The sequence below is a fragment of the Trichosurus vulpecula genome, chromosome 9, assembly GCF_011100635.1.
Source record: "Trichosurus vulpecula isolate mTriVul1 chromosome 9, mTriVul1.pri, whole genome shotgun sequence".
NCBI classification, from domain to species: Eukaryota; Metazoa; Chordata; class Mammalia; order Diprotodontia; family Phalangeridae; genus Trichosurus; species Trichosurus vulpecula.
Genome location: NC_050581.1, coordinates 3,432,458 through 3,452,040, shown reverse-complemented (window position 1 = coordinate 3,452,040; position 19,583 = coordinate 3,432,458). Strand labels below are relative to the sequence as shown.

The 19,583-nt window shown below is 49.0% G+C and overlaps 2 protein-coding genes across 4 annotated transcripts in view; one reads left to right on the top strand and one right to left on the bottom strand.

Annotated features, from left to right (window-relative positions):
- The first annotated feature begins 5,112 nt into the window (after nt 1–5,112).
- On the top strand, nt 5,113–12,966 carry PAM16 (presequence translocase associated motor 16). Its single transcript, XM_036738893.1, has 5 exons — nt 5,113–5,265; nt 10,506–10,590; nt 11,441–11,577; nt 12,004–12,069; nt 12,806–12,966. Exons 1-5 carry the CDS (start codon nt 5,263–5,265, stop codon nt 12,890–12,892), a joined length of 378 nt encoding a protein of 125 aa, XP_036594788.1. The 5' UTR covers nt 5,113–5,262; the 3' UTR covers nt 12,893–12,966.
- A 1,562-nt stretch (nt 12,967–14,528) lies between these two features.
- The window catches only part of GLIS2 (GLIS family zinc finger 2), a 43,629-nt gene continuing 38,574 nt past the window's right edge, over nt 14,529–19,583 (bottom strand). For 2 of the 3 annotated variants that reach the window (XM_036737435.1, XM_036737434.1), the window contains exon 7: nt 14,580–18,625. In XM_036737435.1, coding sequence (XP_036593330.1) covers nt 17,838–18,625 — 788 coding nt within the window. In that variant the 3' untranslated portion in view covers nt 14,580–17,837. Of the gene's footprint in view, nt 18,626–19,583 lie in introns of all 3 variants that reach the window. The other variant, XM_036737433.1, reaches the window with a different exon arrangement.

The window sequence follows — 19,583 nt, the reverse complement described above, 5'->3', positions numbered from 1 at the left end:
AGCAGAGCTCTCTGGATGCCCTTCGGTCATCCCTTGTTCACACCGGGTGACTAGCCTAGCTTCCCATCACAGTTTATTTTACTTCTGTTCTCTGGAGTTCCTCATAACAGTTTTCTGTTGTAGCCTGTTAACATCAGCCACATGCTCCTCCCTCTCTGGGATACTCACTTTTAATTCTTCAGAATTCTTCTGTGCCTTGTGTGCCCTAGAGATACGCTGGCAGGATGGCACTAAAAAGTAAGGGCCTTTGTTAATGTCTTGCCTAAAATCTGGTATGTAGAAATGAACAAAATATGCTAGAGGTGGCCAGACCAGGGCCGAGTACAGGATGATAATCGCTTTCCTAGTCCTAGATGCCACACCTCTCAGTGATGCCTAAAAGCAAATTAATTTTTTTGGGTGCCCTATCAGGAGACTCTGAGCTTACAACCCTCCAAAACCCCAAAAGACTTTTCTGATGAACTATTTTCTATCCATACCTTCCCCGTTTTTGTACTTATGAAGACTTCTTTTAAAATTCACAAGTAGATTTTTCCTATTAAGACAATATCCCTATTAAATTTCATCTTAACAGATTCAACCAAATGTTCTAGCCTATCAAGTTTTGATAGGCTTTGGGGGAAAGAATCTGTAAGCTACCCTTCTCATCTTTATGTTATCCTCAAATTTAATAAGCATTGTCATGTATGTCTTTATTCAAATTACTATTAAAAAGTTAAACACACATGGTCAAGTATAGATTCCTAAGGCACTCCACTAGAGACCAAGATGACATCAACCCTATAATGACTACTTTGGGGTTCAGCCATTTAAACAGATATGAAAACAATTAACTGTATTCTTGTCTAGTCCACAGCTCTCCATATTGTTCATAAGACCAACAGGGAGAGAATTTTTCAAATGCTTTACTAAATGTAAATAAATGATCTGCAGCATTCTCCAGATATGCCCATCTAAACAATCCTGCCAAAAACAGGAAATTGGATTATGCTGGAAATACCTTTTTTATTTAATTTTTAAAATCTCATTTTCTTTTCCTCTCCATTTGAAAAAGAAGAGAAAATCAAAACCTTTTTAATACATGCAGAGTGAAGTGAGACACGTTCCTGCATTGGCCACGTCCAAAAACTGTATGTCTCGATCTGCACCTGCGCCCATTACATGTGTCAGAAAGTCAGGGGCCTGCTTCATCCTCAGTCCTCTAGACCTGTGGCTGGTCATTGCATTGACCAAATTTCTTGCATCTTTCAGTGAAACACTTGTTCTTGATGAAACCTTAGGCAAATAACCCCATCCCTCTGGGTCTTAGTTTCTTGATCTATAAAATGACACGGTTGGGTTAGCAGGCCTTGAAGGTGACCAGCTTAAATCTGTAATCCCATCATCCTAAGCCTTGCTGGTTCTTTGTGATCATTGCTCCCTTTTTTAGCTGCTTATCATTACAATCATTCTAGAATTTTGCCAGTAAAATCAAGCTCACTGGGCTACGGTTTATAGATTCCATAATCTTCCTTTCTTAAAAATGAGGATATTTGCTCTTCTCCAATCCTGTGGCACATCTCCACGGTTTTTCAGAACATCGACAGTCAGCAGTTGTGTGTGCTAGTCCCTTCAGTCCCCTGGGATGCAGTTCATCTGGACCTGGTGACAGAAACTTAACAAGGGCAGCTAGATGCTGTCTCAGGCAGTGCTCATACAGTGGACATAGCCCTGGACCTGTAGTCAGGATGACCTGAGTTCAAATCAGCTTCAGGCACTGGCTGTGTGACTGAACAAGTCACAACCTCTCCCCATGGTGAGGATGAAATAGTATTTGTAAAGGGCTTTGCAAATCTTACACCAGCTAGTTCCCTATGTATGTTGTGTCTCAGTTTCAGTCCAAGATTATTCTCCTTTGTAGAAAAGACAGAAGCAGCCTGAGAGTTGAGTGGCCCTGACTTTTTCCCATTGTCTTGAATCATTAAGTGGGCCCTTAAGCAATCCTCATCATTCTTTCACAGTCCTCCTTTCTCCAGTACAGCTTTAACAAGCCCCTTCTGTTGTTCTAAGGCTTCCTGGCCTCAATTACACCACTCCAACTTCGGTAGTCAGTTCCTGAACGCCTCAGAGAAAAAACTCATCGTTGTTTTATCATGTGAAGCTTGTGATCTTTCCTGAACTTCTTTCCACTCAGGTAGCTTTTAGTCTAGTCCAATGAAAATATGATTTCTTAGGGTCATAGATTTAGAGGTGGGAGGGGCCGCAGAGATGAGTCCAATCCCTTAATCTTAGAGATGCAGAAAGTAAGGCTCTGAGAAATGAAACGCATCAACGTGGCGCCAGTAGTTAAAAAGCAGATACAGACTGGATTTAGGTCCTATAGCCAGATCCTCTGATTCCAAAGCCAGCATCCTTTCCATTGTATCACAATGACTCTCTTGGTCTTCTCCCAAAGTTTATTCACAAGTTCCTCTGGTTCTCTCATTTCCTCACAAATCCATAGTGCTCCACTACTGCCCACCCCCCCCCCCCAGCTCCTCTTTATCTACCTTGTTACTTTTGAATAAGGAATCACTTTCCAAAGCCATGCTCCCATCACATATCCCAAACCACTGAGTCTCTGTGAGCCCTAAAGTCAAATTTGCTTGGCATTGGGAAATCCTAATTTGCCATATCTCTTACACATACTTTCTAAGTCTGTGCATAAACATCTGAGGTCATGGGCTTCTTTCTTGGATTTTTGCCTCATGTGAATTCTTGGGGGGGACTGATACTATTCGTTTTAATACGCTGTACTTAGACTCCTTAGTAAATAGAAGACAAGTTTCTTGCTCCTCCATTTTTTTTTTCCCAGTTTAAGGTCCTTTAGGTTGGCTCTGTAAGACTTTTTTTTTTTACCAGCCCGTGGGAGGGGCATTCTATTCCCTGCCAAGAGCCCATTATTCCTAAATTTTAAACACTATTTCACAAATCTAAATCCTCTTTTTAGATAGCATCTTCTTAATTCAAATCTACCCTTATCTTTGGTTGCTTGATCAGAACACCTGTGCCCCTAAAGTTTTCAGTTTCTTGCCTAAGATCCCGGCAGTACTTTTTATATGAAACACTTCAGCCCACGTGAATCAAGTGGGAGGTAGTCACCAGGATGGTGAAAGGCTTTGAGTCCTTATCATATGAGAATCAGATACAGAACTATATAGGCATATTCACAATTATCGTTGAGGTTGTGTTTATTGCCTTGTTGATACAAGGAACTAAGGAGATTTATCCTGGAGAGTCTCAAGTGGCACAGGACAGCTGTCTTCAAAGTATCTGAAGGGCTCTCACATGGAGGAAGCGTTAGATTTGTTCTGCTCAGCCCTAAAGGGCAGAACCAAGAGCAATGGGTAGGAGTTACAAAGAGGCAATTTTAGGTTTGAGGTCAGGAAAAAAAATGAACTGACAATTGGTCATTCCAAAGTGGGATGAGATGCCTGGGAGGGTGGTGGGTCCCCCTTGAAGAGGGCAAATGATCATTTCAAGCATCATGTCTGACTACCTGTAGGTTGTGTTATGGTTGGGATCCCTAGATAGCTAATGAGATCTCTTCCAACTCAAATTCTGAGTCTCTGACACAAGGCAGATACGTCCCAGTACGATGGCCAACTTCTCTGGGAGCAATAAAAGGGCTGCAAACACCACTATGCACCGGTACTTCCTCTGACCTTCACTTCCACATGTCTGTCAGGTCTGCATGCTAGGCTTGTGATCCATTTCATATAATCATAGAAAGGGATCTCAACAAACACCTAGTCCTGTCTCATTTTACAAAGGAGTTAACTGGAGGTCCAGGAAGGTAAAGCCTTGCCCAAGGTCACTCTAGTAGGCATTTAAGGGAAGATTTTGATCCTGTGATTACGGAATCAGTACTATTTTCTCTATACCAAGCTGCCTCCCTAACTCCTCAGTCTGTCTGTTTCCTCTTTCCCTCCGGCTGATCTGTCGTCCACAATCGTTTTTATGTTGGATAGGATGCTGAAATTTACTTGGAAAAACCAGGATTCAAATCCTGTATCTGACACTAACTGTCTGACCACCTAACTTGTTTCCTTCAAAGAGGGACACTCCAGCGCCTCACTGGACAGGGCTGTGCCGCTCAAGTGGGACAATGCACGGAGAGCAAACCTTAAAGCGCTACATGCTGGCAGCCAGGTGGCGCAGTGGGTAAAGTCCTGGGCCCGGCTTCAATGTGCCTCAGTCTCTTCGTCTGTAAAATGGAGAGGATATTGGGGCTGTTGTGAGGGTCAAGTGGGATGATGATTGTAAAGCGCCTGGCCCACAGTAAGTGTTAACTTCTTATTCCGTGGGACCCCCGGTCTATCTTACCAGCATATCATCTATTTTAATGTTGACCTTACAGTAATACATTCACCGCATTCTCTCCCCGTTTCACCTATCCTACTCCTCGAGCCGCCTTCCCCGATCCCGCCCCACCAAGGCTCAGCGATACCCTTGCTGGTCCAATACTCATAGGAGAGCCTGGGACAGGAAAGAGAAGTCCTTGGGCGCCCCGGCGGGCGGAGGAGGGCTGCGGAAGAGCCTGGGCCTCCTTGGGAAGGGAAGGGCGGCCCCTGAGAGCTGACTGCTCTAAATCACTCCTTCATCCCCGAATTACGCCTTAAAATAGGGGAGCTCTTAAGCTCGCGCGTGTCAGGGACCCCTCCGCACAAAATAAAACGCGTAGGATTACAGAGGAAACCTGCTAGGGGCTGCGGGGGGTCGGGCCCTGCCCTTGAAGGCACCGGTCACCCTGGACAGCCTCTCTGCCTCAGCTTCCTCACCTGCAAAGTGCGGCTAACGCGCCTTCTTCCTCCAGGGCTACCGGGAGGCCCGCTAGGAAAGCGTCTGGCAAGCCCTGAGTGATGGCCACGTAAACGGCGGCTATCGCTGTCACCAAGTCGCGATAGTTACCACGATGCGCACAGACCCCTCCGGGCTCCTGAGGGGGGCTTCGCCTCCCCGCCCACCCCCGGCCCGGCTCTCCCGAGGGCAGCGCGAGCGTCTCGCCGGCCCCGGCCGCTCTCCCCCAGACCCCCGCCCGGCCCAGGGCAGGAGCTCCCGCTCGCCGGAAGCCCCGCCCCTCCCTGCCCACGCGTCACTTCCGGTGGCCCCGCGACCCCTGCGCTCCGCAGGCATGCGCGTCAGCTCGCGAGGGAAGGCGTCCGGGCGCCGGAGCGTCTCCTCCTCCCCGACCCCTGACCCGCCACCCTTCAGCCGGGGCCCCGAGGGCCGCGTCCCGCCACCATGGTGAGCTCGAGGCCCGGCGGGGAGTGGGGGGCGAGGGGCCCCGGAGGACCGTTTCCGGCCTTCCCGTGGGTCGTGGGGGGTGGGGAGGGGAGGCCCCAGATTGGGAGTTGGGAGACGGGTTCGAGTGCAGGCTGTGCTGCCGCGTTAGCCGTGAGAGCCTGGCCGCGTCTCCCCCACCCCGACACACACATACACATCTCGGGGCCTCAGTTTCCTCATCTGTCAACTGCGGGGGCTGGACCAGATGACCGACACCTCCCCCTCGGTCCCCTCCTGCCCGGCTCGTTCCCGTCCACGGGAGCCTCCCGCAGCCCAGCCCCAAGCTCGGGGGGCTCCGCAGAGCCGCCGCCGCCGCTCTCCACCCTCTGAGCCCAGGCAGGTCCCGAGGCCTTCGGGGAATAGCGGGGGTGGGGGCGGGGCATCACCTCGCAGAGAAAATAACCTGGAAAAGCTTTCCTCCCAGCCTTGGAAGCCGGGGCTATGGCTCACCTCCGGCCGCCCTGCTTGGAGATGAGAGAGACCGGGAAGGAATGGAGGGAACCCGCCTGCGGTGCCAGTAAAGTCCTGGTTGTGCCCCCGACCTTCCCAGTGACTTGGGCGAGTCCTTTCTCCTCCCTGGGCCTGCTTCGTCATCTAAGGACGTCGGTTTGCAGCCGGAAGGCACCGCGGAGGCCATCGGGTCTGAGCCCTGCTTCTTTACAGATGAGGAAATGAAGCCGATAAGGCGCCCGCGTTAGGGTTTGAAGAGGTCATCTTTCCTGCCTCTGGGCTGAGGGGCGCGATGAAACACTCTTAATCCCCCTCCAACATCGGGTCGTGGTGGTCCAGCGGAGCGGAGGCTGGAGCTAATCGGGGCAGGGAGCTTCTGAATGCCGGGAGAGCTGGGACTCGATGTTGTAGAAGTTGCCTAGAAGTGGAAGCCGAGCTTAAATAGGACAGGGCATCTCAGGCCCCTTTCTAGGATAGCGATGCTGAGCGAGACGTGCTGTGTCTGTTCCTTGCAGCCTCTTCCTTTTGTCACTGTCAGGCTCGCTCCTGTCCTGCCAGTGTTGGAGGCTGCCGCTTCGCTGCTCTGAAGACCCTCTCCTCCCCCAGGCTGTTCTAGTTTATTGGTTTCCTGGTCTGTGGTACCAGGGTTGAATTCTGTAGTGGGTTTGGAAAAATGAGTGGAAGGCTGTGTTTCTTACTCATCGGAAGCTTATGGTCCAGGTTCCAAGTCTTGCTTCTTATATTATCCCTGGCTATATGCACTCAGTCTTGTCTGAAGTTTGAGGCTTCATGGGTGCCACATTTTATTTGCCCATGTCCCAGATAGCGCTCTGGCCTACCTGGCTTGATTTTTCTCTTTCCCTGTCAATTAGTGCTTCCTTATACATGATTAGAATTCAGTGGCCATTGTCAGCCAATGAAAGTCTTTGCATGTAGGGTTTCTCTGAAGCAGGTTTATTGTCAGTTTATATCATGCTGTAACAGTTCTGCAGGATGGTATGTCTATGGTGCACTTGCATAGTTGCTGTGCTTCGGGAATGGAACAAGTCTTACTTTGTGAGCTATTAAACACTGGGACAAGATTACCACCGATAAGGTCCTGGAGTACAAAACAAGCTACTCACACCAGAATGATGCTCCTCAAAGAATCAAATGAGGTAAAGAATGGGAACATACTTAGGAAAGTATTGTTTTACAAATAATCATTCAGATGTCTGTGGTACCCACTTTGTGATTAATAGTCGTAGTGGTAATATGTGTGTCCTGCACTGAAAGTCTGCTCTAGTTGGTGACCCTGACTGGTTCTCAAAGGCTAGGCAAGGGGGTGGCAGATCCTACCAAGCTGGAAGGGCTTTGAGTATGGCCCAGGGACAGACCGTGTCTTATCCAAGGACCAGCTAGCTAAGTGCAGAGATTTTATCACCAGAAGATTGACTGCCAAATGATGAATTGGGAGAGAGACAGCAACTTCTGAAGACCATCTGATGGAGCATGGAAGGTTCACTGTCTGCATGAGTGGAAGGAATACCTACTTTGATGAAATGGTAGACTGATCTTTTTGCAATACTGAAATAGTATGTGTAGAGATCAGATAACTTATTTCATGTGGCAGGCTGAAGTGGCATAACAAAAAGTCCTGGATAGGAGGAAGGCTGGGAATCACTGGGGCTGAAAGGATAATTTAAAGATTGAGTAAAATCCAGCCTTTAATATACTGTAGTTGCAGACAGTACCTGATAGACCTGCTTGGCTTGCAGATGTGAGGAATGGGCCTTGTGAAGCAGAAGCTCAAAAGAGGAGACTTAGGATCATAGAATCACAGAACCATAGCTGGAAGTGTCCCCAAGTCGTCTAGTCCAGCTCCCTCAGTTCAGTTCAATCTCTCAAGTATTCATCAAGTACTTAATATGTGCTAGGCACTGTGCTATGACCAAAGACAGGAAGAGTTCTTCTCCTCAGGGAGCATACATTCCACTAGAGGAAAACAACCGGTAGACAGAAAAGCAGTTACAAAATAGATACAAAGTGATTTCTGGAGGAAAGCACTGGTAAAGTAACCTTAGGGATCAGAATAGGCTTCTGTAGGAGCTGAGGGTTGAACTGAACTTTGAAGGAAGCCGTGGGTTCTCTGAAGTAGGGCTCAGGGTAGAGTAGGGGACGGCAGGCATAGGGAACATAGGGTAGGTAAAGAAGAGTCATATACAGCGTGCCTGGCAGAATAGCCAGATTACCAACCTGAGAGTTTATATTTTATCCTAGAGACAAGAGGGCGCCTGTGAGCAGAGGAGTGACGCGGTGAGGTTTTTGCTCTAGGATTATCCATTTGGCAGCTATGTGGAAGATGGAGAGGGGTCATACTGGAAGCAGAGACACTAATTAGATGGAGCCCAGACTGTAGGCGGGGAGAAGGGAGCAAAGACAAGCAGTATTCCAGAGGTAGGATCAGCAAGGCTAGGTAGCCGATTGGCTGTGAGGGAGAGCGAGAATAACAAGTAGTGAATGATGACAGGCTACAAACCCGCCTGACTGGAAGGGTGCTGGACTCTGGGGCACTTAGAAATAGGGAAGGGTTTGGGGGAAGGTAATCACTGATGTTTTGACATGATGAGGTTGAGATAGCCATGGGATGCTGAGTTGGAAATGTCCAGTGGTCAATTGGTAGTGCCTTATTGGAATTCAAGAGAATGACTAGAACTCTATATAAAAATCTGGAATTTGTCTCCATAGAGATAAGCCCATCGGAGCTCCAAGAAGAGATCACAGAGAGCGAGAGAAAGAGAAGAGAGTAGAGAAAAGGGCCCAGGACAGAGTCCTGGGGTACACCCAAGCAAAGGGAGTGGGTTGTAGATAAAGATGTAGCAGAGGAGGCTGAAAAAGAGCAGTCAGATAAGAGAAAAAAGGAGAGAGCAGTGTCATGAAAACCCAAGGAGAAAGTGGTCAGCAGTGTCACGTACTACCAAGAGGACACGAAGGTTGAGAGCAAAGAAAAAAACCATAGAATCTGGCAGTTGAGATCCCTTTACAGATGAAGAAGCTGAGCCTTAGCTCATGTGACTTGCCTACATCTATCATAAAGATAGACATAGCAGAGCCAGTATTTGAATCCAAATCTGACTTCAGGTCCTCTCCAATAGGCACTGTCCGCACCACCCCACCTCAGTTGGGCTCCACAAAGCTTAAACTCTGTTCTTAGAGCTGAAAGAATCTTAGAATTCATCTAGTCCAGACCCTTACTTTACAGGTGCCAGAGAGGGCACAGAGTTTGACAGTAAAACCCAGGTTAACAGGATGCAATGCAAAGAATGTTAGATTTGGAAGTAGGACCTGGGCTCAGGAGCCTTGGGTCCTCCAAAACTGGAAGGCACCTTAAAAGACATCTGATTCCAGGTTCAGCATTCTTTCTCTTCTGTCACTATGAACCTCTAGATTCATGGCTCTGCTGTATGCTACCTTTTGACTTTGTGTACATCACTTAACTTGCCTTGCCTCAGTTTCCTCAATTTGTAAAATTAGGGAGTTGGGCTGGTAGACCTGTCTAGTTCCGAATCTATACTCCTTTGATTCAGATCTCTTCATTCCCAGTTCAGTGCTCTCTTCCCTACGAGGAAGGATTGGATCTTACCAATATAGCATAGGAAGGATTTTTAGTCAAACATTCAATTTTTCATCCATCCTCTACTCATGTAATCATTATCAGTAGCATCATAGTCATCACATTTTAGAGCTAGAAAAAACTTCAGAGAGAGTGTAATGTAGCCTCGTTTGCTGGATGAGGATCTCCTGATTAGGAGATACATAATCTATTTGGATGTCTCATTTTGTTGAGAGAGAGAGCATGGGTTCTTCTTAGAAAATGTCAGTGGAATCCAGTCTTTCTCGCAGGTCTACCTGGGAAGATAAGCCCCATTGGTGCTATTATCTGTCATCCAAGGACCAGCCTAGCTCACTTAGACGAGGTTCAGCTCTAGGTCAGCCACAGGATAACGAGTTCATTGGCCAAACCTATCAAGTTTTAGAAGCTGAAATCACAAATCCTTGAAGTATGTGACACACTTAATGTCTGTAGGTTCGTGCTGGGGAGGACAATTAAATTCATAAACTAGCCTATTAAGTCTTTAAACAAATTAGCTAATTGTTCAAGTTACGTAGTGCTTTGATCATAGGTGTAAGTATAAAAAAAGTGTTAAAAGAGTGATACTTCCTGGTGTGAGGTAGAAGACTTGTGAAGGTCAGACCTACTTGTGAAATCCAAACACTCTCATTTATTAAGGGAAAGCCTGTTAAGATGTACAAACAGCTAAGTGTGTTTGGGGTGTTGTTCAGTCTGTGGCTTATCTGGGACATACTGTTTGTTATAACCATTAAATGATCGTTCTTCCATCATCCTCTGCCTTGTAGCGGAGCCTCGCATCTTCATTCTCTCTTTATTTCTGGTCGTTGGTTAAGTTTTGCTGTTCAACAGAGTGGAATTCCTTTCTTCCCCTCCTATCACCCTCACAGTACTATGCTAGACCTGCCATTGGTTTACCTGGAACGGCAAGTTAGCTGAAGCAGGAAGCTTAGGAAGTTAGGAGTGGTGGTCTTGCCAGGACCTAGAGAAGAGATCAGTCAAAGGCCTGTCCTCTTGCCCTTACCTGAATTCATTGGCTGTACCTCTTTGATGAATGCCTAGTGGAGGGCACCCCCAGACTTGGGCTCCAGAGCGAGAGTGCCCAGCGAACCTTGCTGACTGACTGCTGGTTTGCCCGCAGGCCAAATACCTAGCTCAGATCATCGTGATGGGGGTGCAGGTGGTTGGAAGGGCCTTTGCCCGGGCACTCCGGCAGGAATTTGCAGGTAAGCAGCATGTCCCTGAACCATGTTTCCAATCTCGAGAGGCTGCAGGGTGTGGACTAAAGTCAGAGCCTGGGTTAAATCCAGCTTTGGCATTTCATGATATGACCTTGAACTGTCACGCAGCCTCTCAGCCTCGGTGTTCCCTTCTGTGAAATGGAAGTAATAATGCTTGCGCTCTTGCCTCGGAGCTGTGTGAGGAAAGCTCTGTAAGCTCAGTATTATTCCGTGTTCTCTCGAGCGTAAGGCCACACCACTTAACATCCACAGCCGAGACCCAGTAACACCTGCACCGGTTAGGATTATCTGAGCCGCTGCCACAGGGCAGGAAAGACAAGAAGTCCTTTCGTATAGTGACAGTCTTGGTGCTTCGTCTCATGATGGCAGTGGGTTATAAGCTACAGGTGTACTTGCCTTCAGATGAGAGAGACTCTATTACCACACTATAAAAGAGAGAGAGTCAAGGCTGACCCGGCGGTGGGGGGCAGGATACATCATCACATCTAGGGGTTCCTCATTTCCCCTAATGTTATTATGCGAAGGATGACTCTAGGGGGAAGTAGGAAAGGGAGTGGGATAGAATTGGAAAGGGGCCAACTTTTGCAGCCCTAAGTGTTGCCCAGATTAGCTGGCGGCATCTAGGAATCTTGTCCCTGTTGTGGAACACTAGCCCTGCCATCTCCTGGTGAATGGCCTTTTCTTGGCTACCTTGGTTCTTGGGTTTCCCTTTATTTCCTGGCCACATAGTGTGAGGTTTCCAGTTGGAGTGACTGATTAGAAGTCTGAGGCTGGCCTCTGGGATTGCCAGGGGAGTGGTTATATGAGGCCAAGAGCTCATTTTGTGTCTGAACAGCCAGCCGGGCAGCAGCAGATGCTCGTGGGCGAGCCGGTCATCAATCCGCAGCCGCATCTAACCTTTCTGGACTTAGCCTTCAGGAGGCCCAGCGGATCCTCAATGTCTCCAAGCTGAGCCAAGAGGAAATCCAGAAGGTAAATCTAGAGCGCTGGTGCCCAGCCCTTGTCCAGAGTAAAGGGGGGGAATGCTGGCAAAGGAAGCCTCGGAACTGTTCGGGAGGGGGTACCACTTATGGTTCTGCCCTCTCCCCGGTGGAAATCTTGACAAAACACATCTGAAGAGGGAATCGTGGTAGTAGCAGTAAGTTGAGTTTCCACCAGGGAAGGCTTCAGGCTGTCCTTCAGGAGCTCCTGTCTCGATGGCTTCTCTTGGGTTGTCACTGTATAACTATAACCATCTTTGGGCAGGTGGAAGCACTTGGGATTCTCCTATCCAGTGCAGCACATCTGTTAAGGTGCCTCAAAGCCATTTGATCCAGCCGCAACCAGGAAGAGGCCCCAGCCCCCATTGTTTCCAGAAAATATTAAACTTATTATAAATTCTCTTTTTTTCTTCAACAGAACTTTGATCATTTATTTAAGGTAAATGATAAATCTGTGGGTGGCTCCTTCTACCTGCAGTCAAAGGTGAGTGGCCTCAAGTCAGACTGCCAGACCAGCTTTGCAACTGGTTGGGGTTGGTGCAGACGGGGCTAAAAAGGTCATTTGCTTCCAGTCAGTGGAAATACAGCCAGTCCCAAACAATCAACAGAGCAGCTTTTTAGGCTTCTCTCTTGACATTCCTGTCTCTAACCCATGCCTGGACAGAATGCATTTATTCTGCTTCTGTTCCAGTGGAATGTTATCACAATTCACACTAAACTCCTGCCATGAAGAGTCTGTAGTTGGCCTCACAGTCTTGCCATTTTGGACCACCAGTGCATTGGCTTGTGTATTGCTGATGGACCAGCTAGACGTATTCTTCTGTTCTCACAGTGTACTAGAATTTAAGACTAAATTCTAAACCAGCCTCCGTTTGTGTATTAGAGCACAGACTGTAGCCTTTGCCCTGTACTCTGCCCCTTTGGGAACAGCCAGAACAAAGACAGACCACAGCAGAAGGCCCCTGGATAATCTTGGAACTTACCCATGGGATGAAAGCAGCATACTAGACTTTCCCTGATACTTCAGGAAACTGGCCATGGGAGACCACAATTCTGTGAGGGTTGGTAAAGGGGATACAAGGTCTCCTTATGGCTCTGGGAAATCATAGTTCAGAACTAACCAGGAAAAGGACAAGGTGTGTCCTGTTTGGGGCCAGCCTTGGGTGGGGATAAATGGTAAAAGAAAGCATCTGAAATGTTGGTTCCTCATCCTCCCCCAGGTGGTGCGAGCTAAGGAACGATTAGATGAAGAGCTCAGAATCCAGGCCCAGGACGAGAGTGAGAAAGGGCAGCAGCCCAAAACGTGACCTCTTATCCTCACCTATCTTTGCCTCAGTGTGAATTATTTATAGCTCGGTAATAAATATCTTTTCTGCAATTTTTTTTTGTATATGTGCCCAGATTCTAAAAGTAAAGTCATTCTTTTTGGCCAGCCTTGGTTAGGGCAGGGAGTCTCTGGATTAGAAAAGGAATTGGGAGCATTTATCTCCACATAATGTTGTATTGACAAGCTCAACAGGGGCCAGCAGTTGGTGCTAAGAAGAAACCAGAGAGCTTCATCCTCTGCCAGGGCATTGGAAAAGACTTGTTGCTGTATTTTGTCAAACCAGTAGCCTCGAGTTAGAGCAGCAGAAGCTACTCCAGCTCTGATAGCAGGCATGCTAGATACTGACTAGCCTCCTGAGCCTCTGCAGTTTTTATGGTATACCTCTGCTTTTGCCTGGGCTTCTTTCTCTCATCATTCTACTGTTTTCCCACAGCTGCTATCCCAAAAGATGTGTTATGAGAGTATTCTTGGGCCTTAGATATGAACTAGGAGCTCTTAGTCTGGGGCCCAGGAACTTGGTTTTTCTTGTAGTTTTATAATTGGTTTCCGTAGCAATCCTATGCATTTTATTTTAGGCATTTCAAGACATTATTCTGAGAAGGGGTCCGTAAGCTTCACCAGATTACCAGAGGGATCTGTGACACCTAGAAACGATTAAGGGGCCTTATGAAGATCACTTATTAAATAATTCAGTTCAGACCTGGGGAGGATCTTTAATAGAGTCCAGTCTCTTCTGTCTGTATAAGGAGCCAACTTCTGCCTCATCCCAAGCTTTAAATTTCCCCTGGACAAACGCAACAGTATTGTCCGTGATGTGAAATGCTTTGTGGTGTTCTTTCTTTTACAGCTCTCATTTACAATTGTGATAGCCACAAGAGCACTGAAAAGTAATTGGGGCAGTTGCTCTTAGCCCCATGTGACATGAGCAGTCAGAGGTAGGGAGGTAAAGCAGGCCAGTCATTCAAGGTAGGAAACCGGAGGGAGAAGGGTCACTAATCCAAGCCTAGTGGCAGATTTAGAGCCCTCTCTGCTGGGCTCATTTCCAGTTGTAGCATAATGGTTAACCGCAGAGCCTCCCTCTTACCCTGCTTTGAGCTCCTGCAGTCCCAGGTGAATGATTAACTAGGCTGCTTGTGCCATGGTTTTACCTAAAAGGTGAGAGAACCTGGAGGGGAGGGGGTCATATCTCAACTTGGTCCATTTCTGGGTTCTGATTCCCAGAGCTGCCTTGGGCTCCTATGGGAGAACAGAGAGGAACCCAGCATCTTTTTCTAGGCCCGGCGTGTCTGGCTGGGGGGAGAATGCAAACTTAGGCATCGTGGAAATATCTCATCCCTGGATGGTCCTACCTGTTGTCTGCTTCGGACTCTGTACCTCAGTACACCCCCCATCTGAGAAATGCTAAACCCACGACTTGAAAGTGCTGTGTGATTATGTGAGGCGGGGATGGGAGTTGGGAGACACAGCCCGACTGAATCCTGTGGATGAGGTGGATCTTGGTCGCTAATGTCTCTGAGACCGCCGGTTCTGGGGCTCAGTGGGGAAGAACGTGTTTTATTTGGTCTGGTCTCGGACCCCATTTCCCAGCACACTCCAGTACATGCAGGCCATCTTTGCAACTCTCTTTTATTGTTTCTTTATAAACTTCCTCTCACATGGAGGAATATATTGTTATAGTCATTAGCTTATCTCTCTTTTTTTTTAAACTCTATGCTAACAGCAATGGAGCCAAGAGAAGGGAAAAACGTAAGCTACAATAGAAAGGCACTTAGAAACTGTTAAAATACTGATATCTTGGAATGTGCAACAACAAACCAGCAATGACAACAAAAAAAAGTACACCGGCCCTTCAAAGCCTAGTCTATCACCGAATCACATGCTGAGCTAACGTTAACTCTTTGAGTGCCATGTTGCTATTCTCCATGGGCTTGAATGTTAAACCACCACCCCCAACCCTGGATGGTCACTCCTGGTAGTCAGGAAGGGCAGATACCCCAATCTAGGGTAACTGTGGGCCCTAGCACTGAGCCAGTCAGTTGTTTAAGGCCTGGGGCCCTTAGGTGGGGGGAATAAGGATGGGGGACAGGAGGGAGACCAGCTCCCTCCTTCCATACTTGGGTCCCCTGTTCAGTGGCAAACCCCAGCTGCTGGAACCTAATCACAGTCTGGGGTCTGGAAGCCCAGCAGAGGTGAGGGCCAGGACAGAGTGACCCCTCTGTAACAGAAGGGCAGTCGGGGGGAGGCGGCAGCACTGAGCCACCCAGAAGAGGCAAATAGAATAATGTCAGAACTGGAAGGGACTTGAGTAATCATTCAGTCCAACCCCCTCATCTCATAGATGAGGAAACCGAGGCCCAGACAAAAGAAGTGACTTAAGTCACAGCAAGTTTATGTGACCAAACATAGTAAGTCAGTGGCAGAGCAGGGACTTGTATACGGATCTCCTGACTCCCAGTCTGGTGCTCTTTCTGTGACACCAGGCTACCTCACGAGAGGCCAGAGGTAATGGGCTCCCCTTGGGGAGGGGGCAAGCCAATACTATGCTCTCTTGGGAGAGCCATCCTACTGTTTCATAGCTGGGGGCGGGGAGGGTAGCTATAGGAGTGGACCTTCACCAGGACCTCAACCATCCTGCTGAGGTGCCCCCTCATCTAAAGGATTTCTTTAGCTTACTCATGCCTGCAGTACAGGCCAGGCCTTCTCTGGCTCTGTAGAGTCTAGACGAGCTTACAGTACTTATGGTGCAGGTCAGGCAGTTCCAGCCATCATCAAACAAATAGGAGGGAAGCACACCCAGGGAGCCAACCACAAGGCTCCCCAGCCTTTGTGGGGGAAAAAATTACAATACATGCAATTTCCCTTTTTCTCTGGCTGCAGATCTCCCAAGTTTTACAAGGCAAAGGGGTTTGAAGCAGCATGAGGCTAGGGAGAAGGAGAGAAGGAATTGCTTGGGCCGATCTATTAGGGGCAACAGTGGGGCTACGATGAGGGTTTCCTAAGGCACAGCCCAAAACTCTTCATACACTAAATTCCTCAGGTTCACAGGTGGTTAACCTCCCTCCATGCAAGCTGGTTCGAGATCACAACCCCCAGAATTCAAAGTTTCAACCAGGTGGCTCCAACCAGTTACCTACTGAAACCTGTTCTGGCCAGCTGGCCCCATTCTACCGAAATAGCCCAGTGATTGAAGGCCCGGGCCCTTCAGGTGGTGTCTCCACTATCCCTCTGGTCCTGCAGTGTAGCGCATACGCACCCTGCTTCTGGCTGAACATCCTACCAGCTACTGCCCTAGCTCCTTGCTGGTTCCTGGCTCCAAAAGCCTTTCTGCTATCTTCCGTTCTAATTCTCTAATGTCAGAATGCAGCCACACTTCCTGGCTAGTATTCGGACAATGCCTTTGCAATCCTCTGCTAGCTCTGGTAAAGGCTGAACTAGCTTAGAACTGAATTCTCCCCTCCTTGACATCCCCCGCACTAAGCCTAGGGGCTCAGTGGTGGCTCTCCTAGGAAATGGATGCCCAAGGGAAAGCCATACAATTCTAAGGCAGCACATTAACCTTGATATTCTCTGCCCAGAGGTACTGCATGAAAGGCTAACAGCAAGGAACTTGGCAACTGAGCACCATGGCTGATCTGAGAACCACCTCAGTATGGAGCAGATGCCTATATTCCTCTCTTGTCTTCTGTGAGAGCATCAGTGGGGTGACCCTGAGGAACCATAGTTGAACTCTTAATTTAACCTCAAGAGAAAAAGGGGTTCAGAAGAGGTAAATTCAGGAACTTCCAGGGCCTGCTTTCCCTACATTTGCCATCTACCTGCCTCGGGAATGCTCTAGCCCTGTAAGCCTCTCCCCTTAACCCCAGAGTTGGGTCTATAGTTTTCTGTCCAGCCAGGAATAAAAGGATCTGCCCTGGTTGCTTGAGTTGGGTGCACTGCTTTATGAGAGGGGCAGGAGGGAGACAGGCCTACCTTGGTCCTCTCCCTTAGCACAAAGTTAGCAGGGCTAGGGGGAGCAGCCCTCCCACCCTACCCCTAGGGTGGGAGATACCTTGTCAATCAGTGGGGAGGGGAAGGAAGACAAGGGAAAGGACCTATTCTCTCCATGGCACTGCCAAGGTCTTCGTCTGTCTTGCTCTCCCTCTGAAAAGTCAGTCAGAAGGAGAGGGGTCTGTAGAGTTTCCCAAAGCTGGGCTGGGGCCAGCTCTGAAGAAGGGAAGGATAGGTGTGGGGGGCACCATGTAGTTCATGGCAGCCACTGCTCAGAGTGGGCTACTTTCCTATGACCCCATTCCCTCACATTCAGGATATGAAGGCAACATATCTGGCTGGAAGGAGAAAGTGATGGTGGAGCCTTGTGATAGTGGTCAGTTGGCACCAGATAAACATGGGAGGGAAGACCTGAATGCCAAGAGCCAAACTGGAGCAGCATTCCAAAAGGGAATCTTGAGGAGGGAGAGTAGAGTCGATTTGGTGCAGCATGGAGAAAGGGACTGGACGTTGGTGTTCCCTCCCTAAAGAGAGGCAGGACCAGACCCTTTGCTGAAGGTAGAGGAGCTGAATTGGGAGACAGGTCAATAGGATCCAAGGCGCTCACTCTAGGGGCCAAAAATTCGGTTTTTTATCTGATGGGATTTACCTTTCTCTTTCCATGCCGTCATTCCAGAGGCCGTGGAGGTGAGGAGACCCTAGAGTGACCTGTTTTCTGGCCACATGGGTTTTATCTCTACACACAAACACGAAGCCAGCCCCAGGCCAAGGCCTACCTCCTCCCCACCTCACTGGGACTAGACCAGAGGATGGCCAAGCCCCGAGGCAGGATGTTATTGCTGTTTCTCAGAAGAATTTCCGTTCGTCGTGACTGGATGAGGGGAGGAGTCTCTGTCCAGTCCTTTTCCCTCTCCCTGGCCATGGCTGGCCTCAGGACATCAGTTCACCACAGCTGGCTTGAGTAGCACAGAGCCTGGTGGGATGACCACCCAGCCAGGAGGTAGTGCCTCCGGACTAGCTGCTGAGTTCACGCCTGTAGATAGGTCCAGCACAGTGCCTGGCAACAGGGAAAGTCCATCTGGACCAGACCGAGCACGACCACCCTCAGTCCTCTCCCCAGGTATCTTTCGGCCTTCGGTGCCCAGAGCCTTGGCACCTACCACCCCTCTCCCCTTTTCACCTTCAGCCTTGCCCCCTGCAGAGCCTGCAAGGAGAGAGACCACAGGCAGGCTCAACCCACTAGCCCCAAAGGGCGAGGGCAGCAGTGGGTTCTTAGCCAAGTTGAGGGGAAGTACAGGGCCTGGAAGACCAGGCCCTACACCACTGCCCCCACCACAGGCCAGGGTGCTGAGATCGAGGGGGGCGGGCGCCAAGGGCAGGGGCAAGGAGGCAGGCAGAGCGGGTAGGCTTGGGCCCCCAAAGAGTGCAGCAGGGTTGGGGATGATGATCTGCGCCCCACTGACATAGGGGCTGTCTGGGGTGGGCAGCTGTGGCTTCGGAGGGGGTCGGAGCTTGAGCAGCTCTTGCTGCTCGTGGGAGACAAAGTGGCCATGAGCCTTAATGTGTTTGCGCAGGGAGCTGGGGTCTGTGTAGCGTTTGTGGCAGCCAGGCATCTTGCAGTAGTACGGCTTGTCCACGTAGTGGGTGCGCGTGTGCTTGAAGCGGTCACTTGAATTGGAGTAACGCTTGTTGCAGCCCTCATAAGGGCAGATATACGGCTTCTCCCCTGGGGGAGAAAGGACAGTAGGCAGAGGTTGAGAGGCCGGTGAGTCCTCAGAAACAGCTCCATTATCTAATTCCTTAGCTCGGCTTTCCAAGCACTCTACAACTGGCCGCCATTCTAAAGACAGTCTGGTGTTGTGGACAGGATACCGCACTTAGAGATGTCGAGTTTGAATCCTGCTCTGTCCTTAATTACATGCTGGGGTCTGGTCAAGGTGGCCTTCCTCCCGTAAATGACACTCCATTTTCCATATCTGGGCCTTCCATCGCTGTCTGTCTCCTGTTCCTGAAGCACTGCCTCTCCCAACCTCCACCTCTTAGAATCTTGTTCCTTTAGGACCCTCCTCGGCAGCACCTTCCCCATGAAGCCCACAACTGCCAGGGTCTCACCCCCATCGTGCTCTCCTATCTGATCTGTGTCTGTGAGTGCTGTCTCCTCTACTAAAGTGGATGCTCCTTGGGGATGAGGGACAATTCCATTTTTGACTTTGTGCCTCCAGAGCCCCACGCAGTGCCTGATACACAGTTGGTGCTTAATAAATGCTGATTTGGTGAATTTCATCTTCAGAGCTGTTTTCTCATCTATGGAATGTGGGCTTGGGACTGGATAACCTCTAAGTTACCTCCTAGCTCTAAATCCTATGATCCTGCTTTTCCCATTCTATCTTGACCACTCTTCTCATGTGTGTGCTACTGGACTGTAATTTCCTCAGACAAGTCCTGATTTCCCACCATGCTTCTGCTCACTCAGTTACACAGACATAGACACACAGGTGTGAAATCCTGCCCTGTCCTTCAAGGTCCAGCTCAGGCCCTACATCTTCTCTCAAGGTTTCCCTCAAGCTTGAATGGATCCCCCCTTCCTGTGAATACCCAGGACACCTTGTGCCATCTCGTATTTATCACCCTTTGTCTTGTGTTGGTCCTGATTTATAATGGTCAGCACAGTGAGGGCAGCACCT